The sequence below is a fragment of the Podarcis melisellensis genome (assembly GCF_964234715.1).
Source record: "Podarcis melisellensis genome assembly, chromosome: 7".
NCBI lineage: Eukaryota > Metazoa > Chordata > Lepidosauria > Squamata > Lacertidae > Podarcis > Podarcis melisellensis.
The window spans coordinates 10,536,305-10,554,327 of NC_138539.1; the positions used below are offsets into that span (position 1 = coordinate 10,536,305).

At 45.6% G+C, this 18,023-nt stretch overlaps 1 protein-coding gene across 1 annotated transcript in view; it reads right to left on the reverse strand.

Annotated features, from left to right (window-relative positions):
* The window catches only part of TG (thyroglobulin), a 171,829-nt gene that overhangs the window by 129,366 nt on the left and 24,440 nt on the right, over positions 1-18,023 (reverse strand). The window contains exons 14-17 of the mRNA XM_081919979.1: positions 14,957-15,160; positions 11,534-11,688; positions 8,416-8,572; positions 5,764-5,979 (exon numbers count right to left, since the gene is read on the reverse strand). Of these exons, the coding sequence (XP_081776105.1) occupies positions 5,764-5,979; positions 8,416-8,572; positions 11,534-11,688; positions 14,957-15,160 (732 nt within the window). The remainder of the gene's footprint in view (positions 1-5,763; positions 5,980-8,415; positions 8,573-11,533; positions 11,689-14,956; positions 15,161-18,023) is intronic.

Below are 18,023 nucleotides of genomic sequence, written 5' to 3' on the forward strand. Positions count from 1 at the left end.
GTTGGTGCAAAAGGCTGTTTTGATATTGTGTTTATGGAGGATTTTGCTAATTTTATCTGTAGTGCCCTTGATATAAGGAAGGAGGGCCATGCCATTGTTTTCTTCTGTGTCTTGGTTTTTGGGGGGTGTTTCTTTTTGGACCTGACCAACCACTGCCTAACCAACACGTACTTCATCCACAATGGACAAAGATACAAACAGATAGAAGGAGCACCTATGGGATCACCCCTCTCACCGGTCATCGCAAACCTGTACATGGAACACTTTGAAACCAATGCTTTAGACAAGTCAGAACACAAACCCAAACTTTGGCTCAGATATGTTGACGACACCTTTGTAATTTGGCCACACGGGAAGGAAAAACTGGATAGCTTCCTCACACATCTCAACAGCCTACACCCCAAAATACAATTCACTATGGAAATAGAAGCCAACAACCAACTTCCCTTCCTTGACGTCCTAATCTACAAAAAACCTGATGGCTCCCTAGGACACACTATCTACCGGAAAAAAACACACACCAACCGCTACTTACATGCACAATCACACCACCACCCTGCACAAATAAACTCCGTAGCCAAGACTCTCATCTCCAGAACCAAACGCCTGGCTGACAAAGACCACTTGACAACTGAGTTACAGAATCTCTCAAATGTGTTAATTGCCAATGGATACCAGCAAAACAGGGTTACGAAGCTAATCCAAAAAGAAACACCCCCCAAAAACCAAGACACAGAAGAAAACAATGGCATGGCCCTCCTTCCTTATATCAAGGGCACTACAGATAAAATTAGCAAAATCCTCCATAAACACAATATCAAAACAGCCTTTTGCACCAACCAAAAAATAGCCAATATCCTCAGAAACCCCAAGGATAAAATCCAGTTGGAAAACCAAGGGGTCTATGAAATACCCTGCAAAGTCTGCCCAGCCACGTACATTGGACAAACAAACAGACGAATAAATGCACGTATCGCAGAACACAAGAATGCCGTCAAAAAAGAAGAAAAAACTTCCTCTCTTTTCCAACACATGAAAGAAACAGGACACGAAATTAATTTTGCAGATTCCAAATTGCTCTTTAACATGGAACATCACCACAAGAGAATAATCATGGAAGCCATCGAGATAGAGAAACACCCTCACAACATGAACAAGCGTGACGACACATCCCGCTTGCCAGACATCTGGAAATTAGCCCTCCCCACAAAAACTGACACCAGATCCAGAGGCACACAGAACGCCATCACCAATCAACCACACCAGACCCAAACCCAGACCCTCTCCACAGATAAATTACAGACACCATCCAGTAGCCAAACCATGGGGGCACCTCCGGATGCTGCACCCCCCTGCAATCCCTACACAGATCTGGCTGACACAGGCCACAAAACCACAGCTCGCCCCTATACACGAAGCCAAGCCAGAGCACAACTAAGTGCAGTACAGCCATCTTCTCAGAAAAACTCTTCACAAAGTTCAAGAGGTCAAGACACAAAGACTTTAGCAACTAATCCACACCTAATGACCCACCTAAGTGGTACTCAGGATATCACTCAAGAAATCACTCAAGATATCCCTCAAGTAATTAAGGAACAAAAGAAGAAAAGGCACACTAGCCTGGGAACTTCCTCTCTGCCCAGAACATTGGAGGCTATACACCACACCCCCTCAACAGTATTTATAGGAACTCAAACACTGAGATCCTGCTCTGTTCCAGTAACAAGAAGCCGAAAGCACCAGCCTGAAGATGACGAGTGAGACCTCGTCGAAACGTCGCCTAGACACCCCAACTTTTACACGGGAAGACACCCGAGGACACCAAAACCTGCATATATATATATATATATATATATATATATATATATATAGCCCCAACCCAACCCCAATCCCCACCCCGCCTTTGTGCATGAAAAAAGTTAACTCGCGAAAATTCAGCTCAGTCCTACCACTGTGGTCTCTGCTCAGTTCTTTGAAAACATGAACTGGGTGTGTTTTTATTTTCACAACCTAAAGCATATTGCGATTCTGTGAATTCTTTTTATATGCTAATGATGGGAAGAGGAAGGGGAAATCCAAGAAAAATAAGTCATCAGGTCATCTCCAGATGTCAGGAACTGTTTCTACCTGGCAAGGCCTTCTAACTTTATATGTGAGTTTTGTGCTGGCAAGATCTCTGGGACTGAATGTCCTTGAAGCCTTATTTATGCCGAGAGCTGTTGAAGAAGGGGAAAGGCTGGAATGTCCAGGTTCCCAAATGTTCTGCATGTACACATGGCCAACACCACACTCAGTTTGCTATCAGAAGGAAGAACTGGGTTTTTTTGACAACACTGAAAGAAATGTGTCATTGATGGACCACAGCAGTGCTCAAACTCATGACCTCAGGGATATGACACAGGTACTTAACCTGTACCCCAAGTCCAACAGCTGGAGGACCAGCCTTGTCTGTAGGCTATGAATGCAAGGTCATCGTATTGGTACCAGCCATGAGAGCTATGCTCTCTGTCCACTCTCAGAAGATACCTTTGATGGTGACTTCGAAACTACAACTAATCCAGAATGCAGCTGCCAGACTGGTGACTGGGAGTGGCCAATGGGGCCATATAACACCGGTCCTAAAAGATCTACATTGGCACCAGTACATTTCCAAGGACAATTCAGAACGTTGGTGCTGACCTTTAAAGTCCTAAATGGTTTTGGCCCTGTATACGTGAAGGAGCATCTCCACCCACATCATTCAGCCCGGACACTGAGGTCCAGCTCCAAGGGCCTCCTGGCAGTTCCCACACAGCAAGAAGTGAAGCAACAGGGAATCAGGCAGAAGGCCTTCTTGGTAATGGCACCCACCCTGTGGAATGCCCTCCCATCAGATGTCAAGGAAAGAAACTACTATTTTCATAGACATCTGAACACAGCCATGTTTCAGGAAGCTTTTAATGTTTGTTGTTGTTGTTGTTGTTGTTGTTGTGCCCTTCAATTTCTGTTGGGCAACCCAGTCAGATGGGTGGGGTATAAGAATATTATTATTATTATTATTATTATTATTATTATTATTAGTTGGTCAGAAACACAGTGAGGAAGGCACGATGCCTAGGTGCCAATTCCCTGGGGCCCTGAGTGCCCGAGCACCCATCAAATTCCCCATAAAGGGGCCGGGCACCCACAAATTTTGGCACCAGGGCGATGCACGCTGCACAGCACCCACAGCCCACGGTTGCAGGGCCAAGGTGGCATTCCTGGCGCTATGATACTCAGTCCCTGCTTTGGGGCTTCCTGTGGGCATCTGTTTGGCCACAAGGAGAACAGGATGCTTTGCTAGGTGAGTTGCCTTTGGCCTGATTCAGCTACAGGGCTCTTCTTATGGTCAGAGTAGGTCAGGCAATATTCCCTAACCATCTTACATATGATAGCCTGGACTTTTAATCACTGTGTATAAGAGGGCAGTGCTGGATTTAGGAAATGCAGGAGATTTCCCTTCACAGCAGTGGCGTAGCGTGGGTTGTCAGCACCCAGGGCAAGGCAAGTAATTTGCGCCCCCTAACCCATGGATTTTAGCAGGGGGCAGAGAGCTGCGAGTGTGAGCGAGCGCCCCCCCAGATGTTGCGCCCAGTGCAGCCGGCCCCCCCTGCACCCCCCACGCTACGCCACTGCTTCACAGGGAGCCGAGCTGAGGGGGCACAGAGGAAGAAGAAGAAGAAGAAGAAGAAGAAGAAGAAGAAGAAGAAGAAGAAGAAGAAGAAGAAGAAGCAGCAGCAGCAGCAGCAGCTATATTTATACAAGTACCAACTGAGAAGATCCATAAAAACATTGCTATCAAAAGGAATTAGTGTGCATGCACACGAAAGCTCATACCAAGAACTAACTTATTTGGTCTTTAAGGTGCTACTGGAAGGATTTTTTTTTTGTTTTAACTATGGCAGACCAACACGGCTACCTATCTGTAAAAGGAATTACAGTCATACCTCGGGTTACAGCCACTTCAGGTTGTGTTTTTTCGGGTTGTGGACTGCCGGAACCCGGAAGCACCGGAATGGGTTACTTCCGGGTTTCAGCAGTTGTGCATGTGCAGAAGTGCTAAATCATGCTTTGCACATGCGCAGAAGCACCGAATCACAACCCGCAAGTATGCAGATGAGCAGACGTGGGTTGCGAACGCTGCGGGTTGTGAACGTGCATCCTGCACAGATCACGTTCGCAACCCGAGCATCCACTATATTGTGAAAATAAGAAATATTTGGGGTGGGCCTCACTCGGGACACCATATTATCCAAGCCTGTCCCTGAAGAAGGAATTTGCATGATACAAAGGCTACAGCAGCTCAAATTGCTTCTTCTGCATGACTGCTGAAGTTGCAAGAACCCTGTCTTCTCATCTGGCTACCCCTCCTTTATATGAGCTTTGGAGTCGGGCTCCCTTGCAGATCCGAGCAACAAGCAGAACTAGGTTTACTGCCTCTGCCTTTACAGCACTAAAGACCGGACAATGCAGGAGCCTAGTCTGCCATATTTCTCAAGCCCTTTTCAAGTGTTATCCACGGGAAGAAGTGGAGCTGTGCATTTGCACCAAAGGTCCCAACTTCAACACCATGCAGTCCACTGCCCCCACCCCAAACACCTATGCTTCGATGCAGACATATTCAATTGTTTTCACACAGGCTTCCAAGAGATTGGGGTCCCACACCTTGGAGAAATGTGGATTTGCACAGCTTTTAAGAACACCGAACACCTTCCTGAGTCTCTCAATCATTTGTTTTCATTGTCTTCCTGTAAACGTCAGCCATCTCCTCTATCTGCCCCATCTCAGCTTCCCGACATGTCAACACACTGCTTTAATCCACATCTGCTTAGTGATCTGCACCATTTAGCACCATGTGCTCCTTGCTCATGAAATGAGTGTTCCTTTCGTTGATGTCTTACCATACGCCTCTTTAATTTTCTTCCCCGGCATTCAGTATTTTAATTTTACCATTTTACACTATTTCTTTTGACACAAGCAGGACACAGCTCTCCTTGGGCTCGCAAAAAGCTAATTTCCTAATATATTTAAAGTATGGATTATGAAAAGCTCAAGGCTGCTATGTGGAAACAAAGCAAATGGCATGCACCCAGCAAATGACTTGAAAAAAGAATCTAAAGTCTTGGACACCTCTCTGTTTAATTCTTGGACGAAGAAGGGCCTGAACTCTAAGCACTTTCAAATAAAGTTGGCAACAAATTATTTAAGCATTAATCTGTCAGTTGCACCTCTGGGAAGTAGAAGAAGGAAGCAGCTTTGAAGGTAGCCAAAGGAAGGCTGATCGCTGAAGAATTGATGCTTTCGAATTATGGTGTTGGAGAAGACTCTTGGGAGTCCCGTGGGCTGCAAGAAGATCAAACCTCTCCACTCTTAAGGAAATCAACCCTGAGTGCTCACTGGAAGGACAGATCGCGAAGCTGAGGCTCCAATACTTTGGCCACCTCATGAGAAGAGAAGACTCCCTGGAAAAGACCCTGGTGCTGGGAAAGATTGAGGGCACAAGGAGAAGGGGAAGACAGAGGACAAGATGGTTGGACAGTGTTCTCGAAGCTACCAGCATGAATTTGACCAAACTATGGGAGGCAGTAGAAGACAGGAGTGCCTGGCGCGCTCTGGTCCATGGGGTCACGAAGAGTCGGACACGAAGAGCTCAGAGAAGAAATGTTTCTGAACTTTGCTCAGAAGTGACTGATAACTGCAACACATTAAGAAAACAAAACAGGTAGAAATGAAGATGGACCATACCACATCCTTGGAGACTTGGGGCAACTTCTCCAGCATTAAAAACCTTCTGGAAGCCACTCCTGCATCCCAGGCGGACTTCAGGAGATGTACCATTCCCGAGGAAACTGATGGAAGTGTCTCCTTGGAATTGCTCAGGGCCCAATTGGAGGACAAAGCCGCCACTCCTGACCAGTGCCTCAAAGCGCCCAACGAGATTGTCCCCAACCATTGCTCTTTCTATAAGGAAATGAAATACAACAGGGCATTAAAGGAGAGGTTGGTGGGAGTAAAGAATCAGGGCTCAATATTCTGCACCATTTGCAATACACATGTGTTTGTAACACTGGTTTCCATAGACAAAAATATGTACAGCAGGGTTTATAACTTGGAGATCCCAAAGCAATGATTTCAGAAAACAAGATAAACAAGTCTAATCAACAGTTGAGTTCCGTTCACCTTGAAATCATTACTCCATATGGAAAGATGGGACACCAAGATTGTTATTCCTTCATTTTCTGTTTATTATATTTTGATAATAATTCTTTGTGTAGGCAGTGAACAGACTCAGATTATCCTCATGGTGGTCCAGAAAAACTTCCAAAACAAACATTCAATCCGTGTCTAAACACCACTTGCTCTTTGATACATAGGATGTACTTGATACACACAAACATACACATATAGCTGCTTCCCCACATAATCCAGTCCAGATGCATAAATGTAAACACAAATAGATAGCAGAACTGGATACTACACATAATCATTCCTCCCAAAGCCAGCTTTGGGAGATGTTTGCATTTGGTCCTCATTAAGAAAATGGGGAAGACAGATATACGAAGTCCAGGAGATTCCAAAATGGAAAATGAACGCATGCAAAATTTCTGGGAAGAGCTGTTGATGGGGTCTGGCATCTAATCCAGGCAGTAGCATTAGTTTGAGGGAAGCTACACTTGGAATTTATGGCCTGCCTGACTTCATGATAACCATCTTTAAATATCTGAAGGGCTGTCACATGGAAGATGGAGCAAGCTTGTTTTCTTGCTCTGGAGGGTAAGACCATAACCAATGGATTCAAATCACAAGTTATTCTGACTAAATATCTGGGAATACGTTTCAGACGGTAAGAGCTCTTTGACAGTTGAACAGACTCCTTCGGGAGGCAGTAGGACTCTCCATCCTTGGAGGTCTTTAGGCAGAGATTAGATGGCCATCTGTCATGGATGCTTTATGTCAGGGAACTGCCATCAGCTCAGAGGCAAGAGGGGGAAGGGCAGATGGAGTACAGAGAGCCTCCAATAATCACGGGAAGCAGCACTTCCTCAGCGGAGGAAGGAAGCCCCGCCTCTAGGGAAGAGCTGCAGGTCTCGGAGGATGCAAGGCAGTGCCAGGACACCTTGCCTGAGCAAAGCGGGGAGGAGGGAGGTAGGTCCCCTTTTACCCAAGCCTTCCTTGCGCAGTAGGCTTTCGCGCAGAGAGGGGAGGCATCGCCTAGGGGTCAAGTGACTACTCTGCTGGGGAAAGTTTAAGGACCGCCCACTCTCAGATTCTGCTAGTGATTGAGCAAGACATGAAATAGAGGCGTTCTGCATTGGAAATGTTTAGCACCAATAATAAAGCCTTTGAAAAGACCAGTGAGGGATCTTGCCTGATCGCTCTCAAGCAACCACACCGATAGGCATAACACTTTAGATTCCTGCGTTTCAGGGGGTTGGAATGGATGACCCTCGGGGTCTCTTCCAACTCTACATTTCTGTGATTCTATTACTTTTTAATGTATGGATAGTCTTTTGCTTGTACAAAACCATAGGGTTCTTCTAGCTCTGCATTCTCTACAGTTACAGATAGGTAGCCGTGTTGGTCTGCCATAGTCAAAACAAAATAAAAAAATTCCTTCCAGTAGCACCTTAAAGACCAACTAAGTTAGTTCTTGGTATGAGCTTTCGTGTGCATGCACACTTCTTCAGATACACTGAAACAGAAGTCACCAGACCCTTCTATATAGTGAGAAGGTGGGGAGGGGTATTACTCAGAAGGGTGGTGGGAATGGGTGATTGGCAGATAGCTGTGATGAGCCTGTTGACGACTCTTAACGACTGCAATAGGTCTTACAGGAAAAAGCAAGGGGTGAGAAGGTGAAAAATGGCTTTGTCATGTATAATGAGATAAGAATCCAATGTCTTTGTTCAGACCAGGTCTCTCCATGGTTTTAAGTTTGGTAATAAGTTGCAATTCAGTGACATCACTTTGTCAGATGCACCAGACCACCAACTGATGGCCCAGTTCCCCATGTTATACACTACAAGTGCTGGTGCTATTACTGTTGGTCTCCTCCCAGTGCTGCCACTCCCATCCCAGTAGCTTATGCCTCTGGGAATGTGGAACTAGATATATTTTTGTTAAAGGCCAATTAGAAAGAACAGAGGAGGAAAACCCTCAGTGATGATCATATTTAAGCACAACTCTATCCCAACTGGATAGTTAAACCAGATTTTCCTCTGCAGTGTCAAATTTCAGGTTCTTGTTTTTCCCAACATTCCTTTAGTTCCAGGGAGAAACTGAAAAAATAACTATCAACAACCTCACAATTTCCCTGGCAGTTTTCTAGCACACGTCTATGAATAGGGAGACAGGAATCATTTTGGAAGAACGGGACACATTAACAGCTAGACCCACCAATGTTGTGCAAATCTGGAAGCGAAGCAGCTGGGACTTCCTCAAGAAAAGCTCTCCAGGTAATGTTCACTCCTAGACGGTCAGCAGCAAGGCACTGGACCAGCACAGAAGAATTGTCGCAGACAGGAACAGACACCAGGTGTTCAAAAGCATTTACCTTAAAGAGAAGAAGCAGCCAAATGTTTCGATGCATGACATTTTCACCTGATGGGTGTATTACAAGTGGGTAGATCATGGTGGTTTTGCCTACCTAGCAAATGATGGGAGGTGAAGGGCTTAACCAAATGAGGTTGATGGCTCTGAGTGGTCTTTTTCTTTGTGTGTCACAGTTTGAACAGATAGAGACCGAAGCAGAGAGAGACTTAAGACAATGGGTTTTTAGCAGAGGAAGAAGAGTTGGAGTGTAGTCGCTCTGTGGGATATTGATGCAATATTATGGTAATGCTGCCTATTGGAGGAGTCTGCATCTTTCCACTATGCTCTGATTGCATATAGTAAACTAGGTAAAGGTAAAGGGAACTCTGACCATTAGGTCCAGTCGCAAACGACTCTGGGGTTGCGGCGCTCATCTCGCTTTATCAGCCGAGGGAGCTGGCATACAGCATCCGGGTCATGTGGCCAGCATGACTAAGCTGCTTCTGGCAAACCAGAGCAGCGCACAGAAACGCCGTTTACCTTCCCACTGGAGCAGTACCTATTTATCTACTTGCACTGGTGTGCTTTTGAACTGCTAGGATGGCAGGAGCAGGGACTGAGCAATGGGAGCTCACCCTGTCACGGGATTCGAACCGCTGACCTTCTGATCAGCAAGTCTTAGGCTCTGTGGTTTAACCCACAGCACCACCTGCATCACTTCCAGTAAACTAGGATATATGACAAAACACCAGAAAACTCCAGTGCTTTCTATCACTGCAGCATGTAAACAAACTGCTCTTGCAACTTCCTACCACAGGAGAGCAAATCCCTCTTTATGTAATAATTACCACTCATCCATCTAAGCTATGGGCAGGGTTTGCGACCCGGCGTGGGCTTCCTGACCCTGGGTGACACCCCTCCTTGCTTGCTGGCCATCGCTCCGCCCCCTTCCCATTCAGCCAATCAGCTGCTGGCTGGGGGGGTGGAGCGAGGTCCAGGTAGGGCAGGCTCCAGCTGCCCGTCTCTCCAGTTGGTCTTTGGAGAGCAACATGTTGGGAAATGCTCTCCTGCAAGTTTGCAGACTGTTCACGGCTTTGTTGGCTGGACCTGATGGGAGTTGTAGTCTAAAACATCTGTAGGGCATGGTTTGAGGAAGCTGCTGGAGGGAATGAATGGGATGCTGAACCAGTTTCAGCCAAAGCAGGTCGAGATGACAATCCTACCAGCCTTCCCCATGAATTCTGAAGCGCTAAACAAGGCACATGCTAAAATAAGGCAGGCCAAGTGGAAAACCTTTTATGTGACTTGGCAATCTTTAATATAATGACCATAACGCACTGGAATATATATCCTTCTACATTTTTTGAAGCTGCCCAAATGAGCTAGGTTTTCCGGTGCACATTTGTTTTCTTAATTATCCCAAGCTCTGGAACAGCAGATGTAAAGGAAAAGGGGGAAATGTATTTTGCAATGCCCCCAAAAGTTAGTTGGTTCCGTTGCCAAACTTGACAAAAGTTGGTTCTTTGTAACGTTTAGCTGAGGACCAAATTAGACACGATGAGGCACTTCCCCACTGGATATTGGGAAGGGTGATTTTAGTTTACTTGTGCACTGACCTGGATGTCCACACCTATTTAAAGCACCATTATATCACATTAACATTCATGGTATCCCTCAAAGAGCCATGGGAATCACAGTTTGCTAAGAGGGCTGAGAGTTGTTAGGACTTTCCTAGGACAGTTAGGGATCTCTGTGATATAGTTGTGCAAAATTCAATCTTCGACAGACTGCAATGGCTGCCAGTTGGTTTCCAGGTGCAATTCAAAGCGCTGGTTTTGACCTATAAAGCTTAAACAGCAGTTCAGGACTGCAATATCCTTAAGAATCGCCTCTCCCCATATGAACTGACCCGGGCCCTGCAATTATTACCCAAAGTCCTTATCTGTGTGCTTCCTCCATGAGAGGCCCAGAGGTCAGCAACACAAGAATGGGCCTTTTTCTGGTGGCTCCCTGTTTGTAGAATGCTCTCCCCAGTGAGGCTGGCCTGGCACGTTCAGTACATATATTTAGACACCAGGCAAAAGTATTATTCTCCCCCCTCCCCCCGGCCATTGACATTTTAAACTGGGGGAGGGGGGAGATTGTTTTGCTTGTTATTATGTTACTGTATGTATTTTTGTGTTTTTACACTGCAAGCAGCCTTGTGATTCCTGGATTATTATTTTGTGTCTGACCCTTGAATTAAGGACGGTGTATAAATTAAATAAACAAATACGTTGACCCTTGGATCGCCTTGGAAAGCTGCTATGAATTATTATCATTATCATTAATATTATTGCCGAACTTAAAAATGGAAAGTGTGATGCTGGTGGTCAACAAAAGAGGTTTAAAGACTCTCTCGAAGACAAATCTAAAAAAAATGTAGTATACACTCTGACAATTGGGAAACACTGGCCTGTGAGCGCTCCAACTGGAGAACAGCCTTTACCAAAGGTGTCATGGGCTTTGAGGACGCTCAAACTCAGGACGAAAGGGAGAAATGATCTAAGAAGGCATGTTTGGCAAACCCTCATTGTGATCAACTCCTGCCCAGAAACCTATGTCCCCACTGTGGAAGGACGTGTCGACCCAGAATTGGCCTCCACAGTCACTTTTAGCCAGTGTGGTGTAGTGGTTAAGAGCGGTAGTCACATAATCTGGGGAACTGGGTTCGTGTCTCCGCTCCTCCACATGCAGCTGCTGGGTGACCTTGGGCCAGTCACACTTCTGTGAAGTCTCTCAGCCCCACTCACCTCACAGAGTGTTTGTTGTGGGGGAGGAAGGGAAAGGAGAATGTTAGCCGCTTTGAGACTCCTGAAGGGGAGTGAAAGGCAGGATATCAAATCCAAATCCAAACTTACGGACTCATTGTTAAAATCGTGTTCATGGAAGACAATCTGACTCGGCTATGAGTGATCACCAAAGAAGAAGAAGGTATGAATACCTGAATATGACAAAAGCCACGGGCCTTCATCTCATCCAGAATAAAGATCTGGAATGCCCCTAGCAACTTGGAAAAGTCTGGACCACAGGTCTTCTCAGGAGGCAAGACGAGCTGGAAGTGGGTTTGAGTTTGAACGCTCTGAAACGGCTGGAGCCCTTGAAGGAGAACAAAGGAAACCAGTGTTATACAAAACACTCAGACACATCGCCTGTTCTCTCTATTATTATTTTACATACATTTTTCAATCTCCTCATCAACAGGGGCAGGAAGCCAAGAATTCAGACTGGACTAGCAGCAAGTGACCCAGCTTCTCTCTCATTATCCATATCTAATGCTGGAACAAAGGCATTTCACGTGCAAACCTGTGCACCTTAGGAGATATTTGCACCATAGAGCTGATGAGGACTAATGTGTAAACTAATGTGGAAATGTGGAAAAGTGAACTGTAGGCTGGAAAAAATGAGAAATCGAGAGAAACCAGCATTGACGGATTCGTTCATCCCTAGTGCTAAGAATCCAGCTGCCCACTAGTTGAGGGTTACACCCAGTGATGTCATCCTATTACCAAAAGGACTTCCACCTGCACTATGGGATTTCACCTCTCGCTCCTCTCTCTATGAGCATCACCCCAAAAATGCTCCAGAGGGTCAGGAGGGGGACCTAGAACCAATTTGGGGGTTGTAGCATATCAGGGAGAGGGAATCTCATTGCGCAAGCAGAAGTCCTTGTGCTAACAGATTGACTTGGTTGGATCCAACCCATAATTTCTCCAGAGGCATCTAAACATATACATTAGTCTGTGAACATTTTAGGCTAATTTGTACATGAACCTGTTTCCCAAGTTCTTTTAAGTACAGTCATAGCTTGGTTATCAAACAGCTTAGCTGCCAAACAAATCGTCTCCCAAACACCGCAAACCCAGAAATAAGTGTTCCAGTTTGTGAACGTTTTTTGAAAGCTGAACTTCCAATGCCGCTTCCGCTTGAGTGCAGGGAGCTCCTGTAGCCAATCATAAGCCACGCCTTGGTTTTCGAATGGTTACAGGAGTCGAACGGACTCCCGGAATGGATTAAGTTCGAGAACCAAGGTACCACTGTACCTAGCAAAAGCCCTGTTGGAGACAGAGGGACTTGCTTTTGAGTAAAGATGCAGAGGACAGAACTATAAAAAAGATCAGCTTAGGCTGTTCTGTTCTCATACAGGTTTAAAAGGCAGATTCGTTACAAACACAGCCAAAAGGTGAATGGAGATAAACTGCATGGGAGGGGAAAGTCCATTTAACCTGATATGCAAATACAAAACGCATGTCTTCTGCTGTTATATGGGGGTCACAACTCCTCTCTATTCAAGAATGTTAACATGCCCAGATGGTTCATCACGTGCAGCCAGAAGGGTTAGTGGTGTGTGCCAAGATTCAACCCCCCCCCTCCAATATTTGCTTTTATTCTTCCAGGGGCGGGGGGGGGGGTGACTCAGAATGCCAAGTGGCTGGGAAGGCAGCAAGGATAGCAATAAACCTGGAGGACCAATTGCTTCCAGCAACAGCAGAAAAATAAAAATAAATCTATATACAGAAGTCACCAAATTCTGGAGATTACGTGAACTGACAGTAGCTGCCAAGTTCAAACATCTGGTGCTCATCTGTTTAGCTCAGAGTAAGCACCTCCATCAGATTCGTCCAAAGCTTGGAGGCAAATCTCACTGAAGTCACTAGATCTTACTTTCAGGCAAACACATTGAGGATGGAGGGGCTGAGATTTTTAGGCATTGGTGATTTTGGAGGCCACGGGCTAATCCTTTGTCCCTCCTGTGACAGCTCAGGAGTAGCTACAGACAAAGCGACTCTTATTAAATCCTCTGATTTTCCACACTGTTGTTCATTTGGAAGGTGGAGGTAATAAATGTACAGGGAACAATTAAGAATCTTGGGCCACATCCAAAAATCAGGCTGGAGCAACAGAGCTTCCTCTTCCATCTGCTCCTGTAGACTTCTAAAACATTAGCAAAGGGAGCGATCTTAAAAGATAATGGACTGGATCAAGGCTTAGGTCGTACTTTTAGTAGACCCATAGAAATCAACGGGACTTGAATTCAGTGTTACTCTAAGCAATAGAGGCAAGTCTGTTGTGATTGTTAATATTATGCATGCGGAAGCTGCTGGATGAATAAAAACTGACGCTTGCATTGAAATAGAAAATCCCCAGTCCAAAAATATGGTTCGAAAGTTTTACTCACAGAGTTTAAAACAACTTAAAACAATGAAAATTGCATTGTTAGTTGCATAATTTCTGGGTGTCTTCGCTTAGGGGGTGACATTTGGCGCGCCGCCCACCTGCAGCTCCCAAGCCTACCCTGAGCCATCGGGGGAAGGGGTGCTATGCAGCTTTGCCAGTGGCATTTCCCCCCCCTTTTCCCCTTCATTTTGACAGCTTGGGGGAGGCTTGGGAGTCGCAGGCGGGCGGCAGGCCGAATGTCCACCATGGGTGGCTCACCCTGACTGCAGGGTGCATGCACCACTCCGTGAACCCAAGCGGCCATCCCACGCCTGGGAGGGCACTCTCTGTTGGGATCTCCATTCGATAAAGCTCATCTTCCTCCGGCCGAGTCCCCCGACGTGATTGATGACCTGAGCCTCTGATAAGGCTCCAGGCACATCCCCCATTCAGCAGAGAATCAAAGCAGCACGCGGAAGTGATGAGATTTATGGGTACATTGCAAAGAGTTTTATTGCTAACTATGCAGACCAAAACCACATCCTCTCTTTGTGAGAGCAGAGAGCAACTGAACAACAAAGGAACAGGAAACCAGTACGTCACATCCGTCTCCCGTATCCCATGAGACTTCCAACAGTATGGAATGTGTGGAATGTAAACAGAGTCTTGTGACTCCAAAGCACTGCTCAGTGGCAAACGGAAATTAACATTCTCCGCACCCCGCCACTTTCGGGAGTGTGCCCATCCCAGGCATCCTCTTTTATTTGTCCCCGTGTCAGTGTCAGTTTGTTGCAGTGGCATAGCGTGGGGGGTCGGCCACACCGGGCGCAACATCTGGGGGTTAGGGTTAGGGGGTGCAACTCCACGGGTTAGGGGGCGCAAATCCACAGGTTAGGGGGTGCAAATTACTTGCCTTGCACCGGGTGCTGACAACCCACGCTACGCCACTGGTCTGTTGGTTAGCTTTTCTAGTAAGGCTGCTTCCCGTATGGTTTAGTACCAGTGGACCACAGTCACTCCTGACAGGTCTCTGCTCCAGAATCCCACAAACCCCTCGACGCAATCAAAAAAGAATGGGAGCACAATGAAGGCTACAAAATAAACCCTACCCAATGGACTAAAATCTAGTTTTTTCATGGTTAATTCTCTACTAGCCACAGCCCAGCAGAACCTCCGACCAACTCAGCAAATGCTTAACTTCTGCACTTACTCTGGCAGGTCTGGGAATGGGCTGGATCTCCAAGCCAGAGGCCAGTCTCCGTATCACAGAGCAGCATCTCTTCTCTGACACTGTGGAAGCCTGGAGAGCAAATCACTCGGCATTTCTGAGTCGTCGGAGCGTCATCGGAGACACCGCAGAAAACGCCACCGTTGGTGACATAAGGGGCATCGAAAGGCAGGCGGCACCGAGGACCTAGGAAAGACATCGACAGTAACAGTTATACACAAGTTGTCTCAAATCGAATTACGAAGCCGTGAGTGGCAAAAGCAGCTTAGCAATAATTCAGACCAAAGGCATACTTTGAGAGAAATGCAATCAGATTTCCTAAAAGTGTTCCCACAATGTTAACTATACACAGGACAAATCCTACGCCGTCTTATTAACAGACAAAGGCCGGAAATTACACCATGGACTGTGATCCAAGCTAATGAGAATAGCCTACATGAACAAGAATGATATTGTTTTCATAAATGGATTAACCGCCTTCCATATGCGAATCTCAAGGTGATGTACAAGATACAATAAAAATGGCATAAAAGAGTAAAAAACCATGGAAAACAGCAATTATTTATTATTATTTTTTAAAAAAAAACACTGATGAAGTAACCATGCTTCACCCTATCTTCAGGGTGCTTTAGAATCTAAAATTGTGTATGAGAGAGAAAAAGTCCTGCTAATTTTTACAGCCGCTCTCAGTTCTTGCACATTCCTATATCATTTAGGCCTGCAGGAATAGCGTTTTTGAAACATTTCCACACGAGAAGATAATCCCTTACAAACAAAAAAAGGTAGCAGAAGAATGAGATGGCTTATCAGGAACACGTCTCCCTGTTGTGCTAGCTTTCATCTTGCGAGGATCCGTGGGAGAGCATTCAGAAACGTGCTCTCTCCCACCTAACCTTTTGCAGGCTGCAGTGGTACAGTTTACTCAGCCACTTTATCATTTTTCCATCCCATTCTCCCTGCATCTGTAGATCAAGACTTCTTTAATTTCCTCTCCTGGCAAATGTGCACAGCGAGTGGGGATGTGGGTGGTGGTGTGTGTACTAAGATACGTGGCGTTAAAATCCCCAACATGTACAGCAACATGAAAATGCTGGATTTTCCTAACTAGGCTAGATGCACGGAGCAAAATGACCATCGGGGGAATCTCCCTCATACGGAACTGATTAGTTTAATGGAAACCTCATTGGACGCAATGGGCATTCCACAGTTACTACTCGTCTATCTTAAGATGCCTCTTGTGATAAAGAGGATGGGTTTATTGTTCTTTCCCACCCCAGCTGTCACATTTGCCGACAGCCCGTGTTCCCATCTTCAAGTCATGCCCAAAATTGCAAACAGGCTTTTGCTTTGTTGCTGGCTTTCTCCTCAGAGTAAACTGGAAGAAGAAGAGTTTAGATTTAATATCCTGCTTTATCACTACTTGAAGCAGTCTCAAAGTGGCTAACATTCTCCTTTCCTTTCTCCTCCACAACAAACACTCTGTGAGGTGAGTGAGGCTGAGAGACTTCAGAGAAGTGTGACTAGCCCAAGGTCACCCAGCAGCTGCATGTGGAGGAGCGGGGAAGCGAACCCGGTTCACCAGATTATGAGTCCACCGCTCTTAACCACTAGCTCTCCACACTGGAAGGGGTGGGAGTGAGGAACGAGACAAAATAAGAATCTCACACAGATCTCGGAATTGAAACCTTAGTCAAAACTGGCCACTGAATAGGATTTTGAAATTTGGATTTTTGGTGTTAGAATAACGAAGCTTCAGATTAATTGCAGGAGAACCCATAAACTCATTTCCAAAACCCAACAGATTTACAGACCCTCCAAGTGTCCCAACTTCCTAGGGACAGTCCAGGATTTGCAGAAGCCGTCCCAGTTTTTTCTTTGATCACAGAATGTTTCGCTTTTCCTTAGGACGTCCCTATTTTCATCAGAGAAATGTTGGAGGGTCTGGAGTTATGTGACCCCCGAGCCAAGGACATAAGCTGGGGGGTTTTCTGGGGGGACAGAGGGGTACACATACCCCTAAACATGTTGTGAATCTTTGTACTTTTGTCCATTTACTGTATTTGTTTTTCCCAGTTTGAACTATAAAATGGTGATTTTCGTGAGTCAAAATGAGAGTACCCCTAAACATTTTTTTTGGGGGGGGGGGGAAGGACTGGACATAAGTAACTGTGCAACCTTTAGAATACATCTGAAGGCAGCACTGTACAGGGAAGGTTTTTAAAAATGTTTAATGCTTTATTAAGTTTTTATATATGTTGGAAGCTGCCCAGAGTAGCTGGGACAACCCAGCCAGATGGGCAGGATACATAATAATAATAATAATAATAATAATAATAATAATAATAATAATAATGGTGGTGGTGGTGGTGGTGGAATAGGGCATCCCTATTTTCTTTAGGAAAATGTTGGAGTGTATGGATTTAAGTACCTTCATAAGTCTGTACTGCAATCAGATTTTATAGGGCTTACAAAGGGGTCTATGTCATCTGTTCAGGATTATATGCAAATTAGAATAATAGCTTTGGTTATATTGGGAGTCATTTAGTCCAAGGAAGGAGTTTGTGCCATGCATAGAATGGGAAAATAGCATACCAAGGAGAAGGTTAGGTTGAACTCTTCCCACTGAGGGGAGGGATTTGCAGGGCAAGAGAGCATTTTGACCACATCAACCTCCACCTGTAGTCTGAAGAACTACAGTCCAGGAAAAAGCTTTATCATTTGGTTCTGCTATACATATATATATGGACTGGCCCTGAGAGCCACCAACTGGCATGTCACCACTGGAACCAGGGAAGGGTCACCTGACAGCCTTCCAGCCAATAGCAGCTTCCTGGGCCAGCCAAGCAAAGGGAGGGCTCAAAGATGCTGCTGAGGGAAGTGGCGGAAATGACTGGCAGAATCCGAGACCAGGGAGAAGAGTCGGTGGAAGAAGACTGGAAAAAGTTTAAAGATTATTTACAGAAATACTGTAAAATCAATGAATGTTAGAAAAATGTTGGAACGAAGTTATATGGCTTTAGTAGAAATGTTACAAGGAACTAAGTACAAA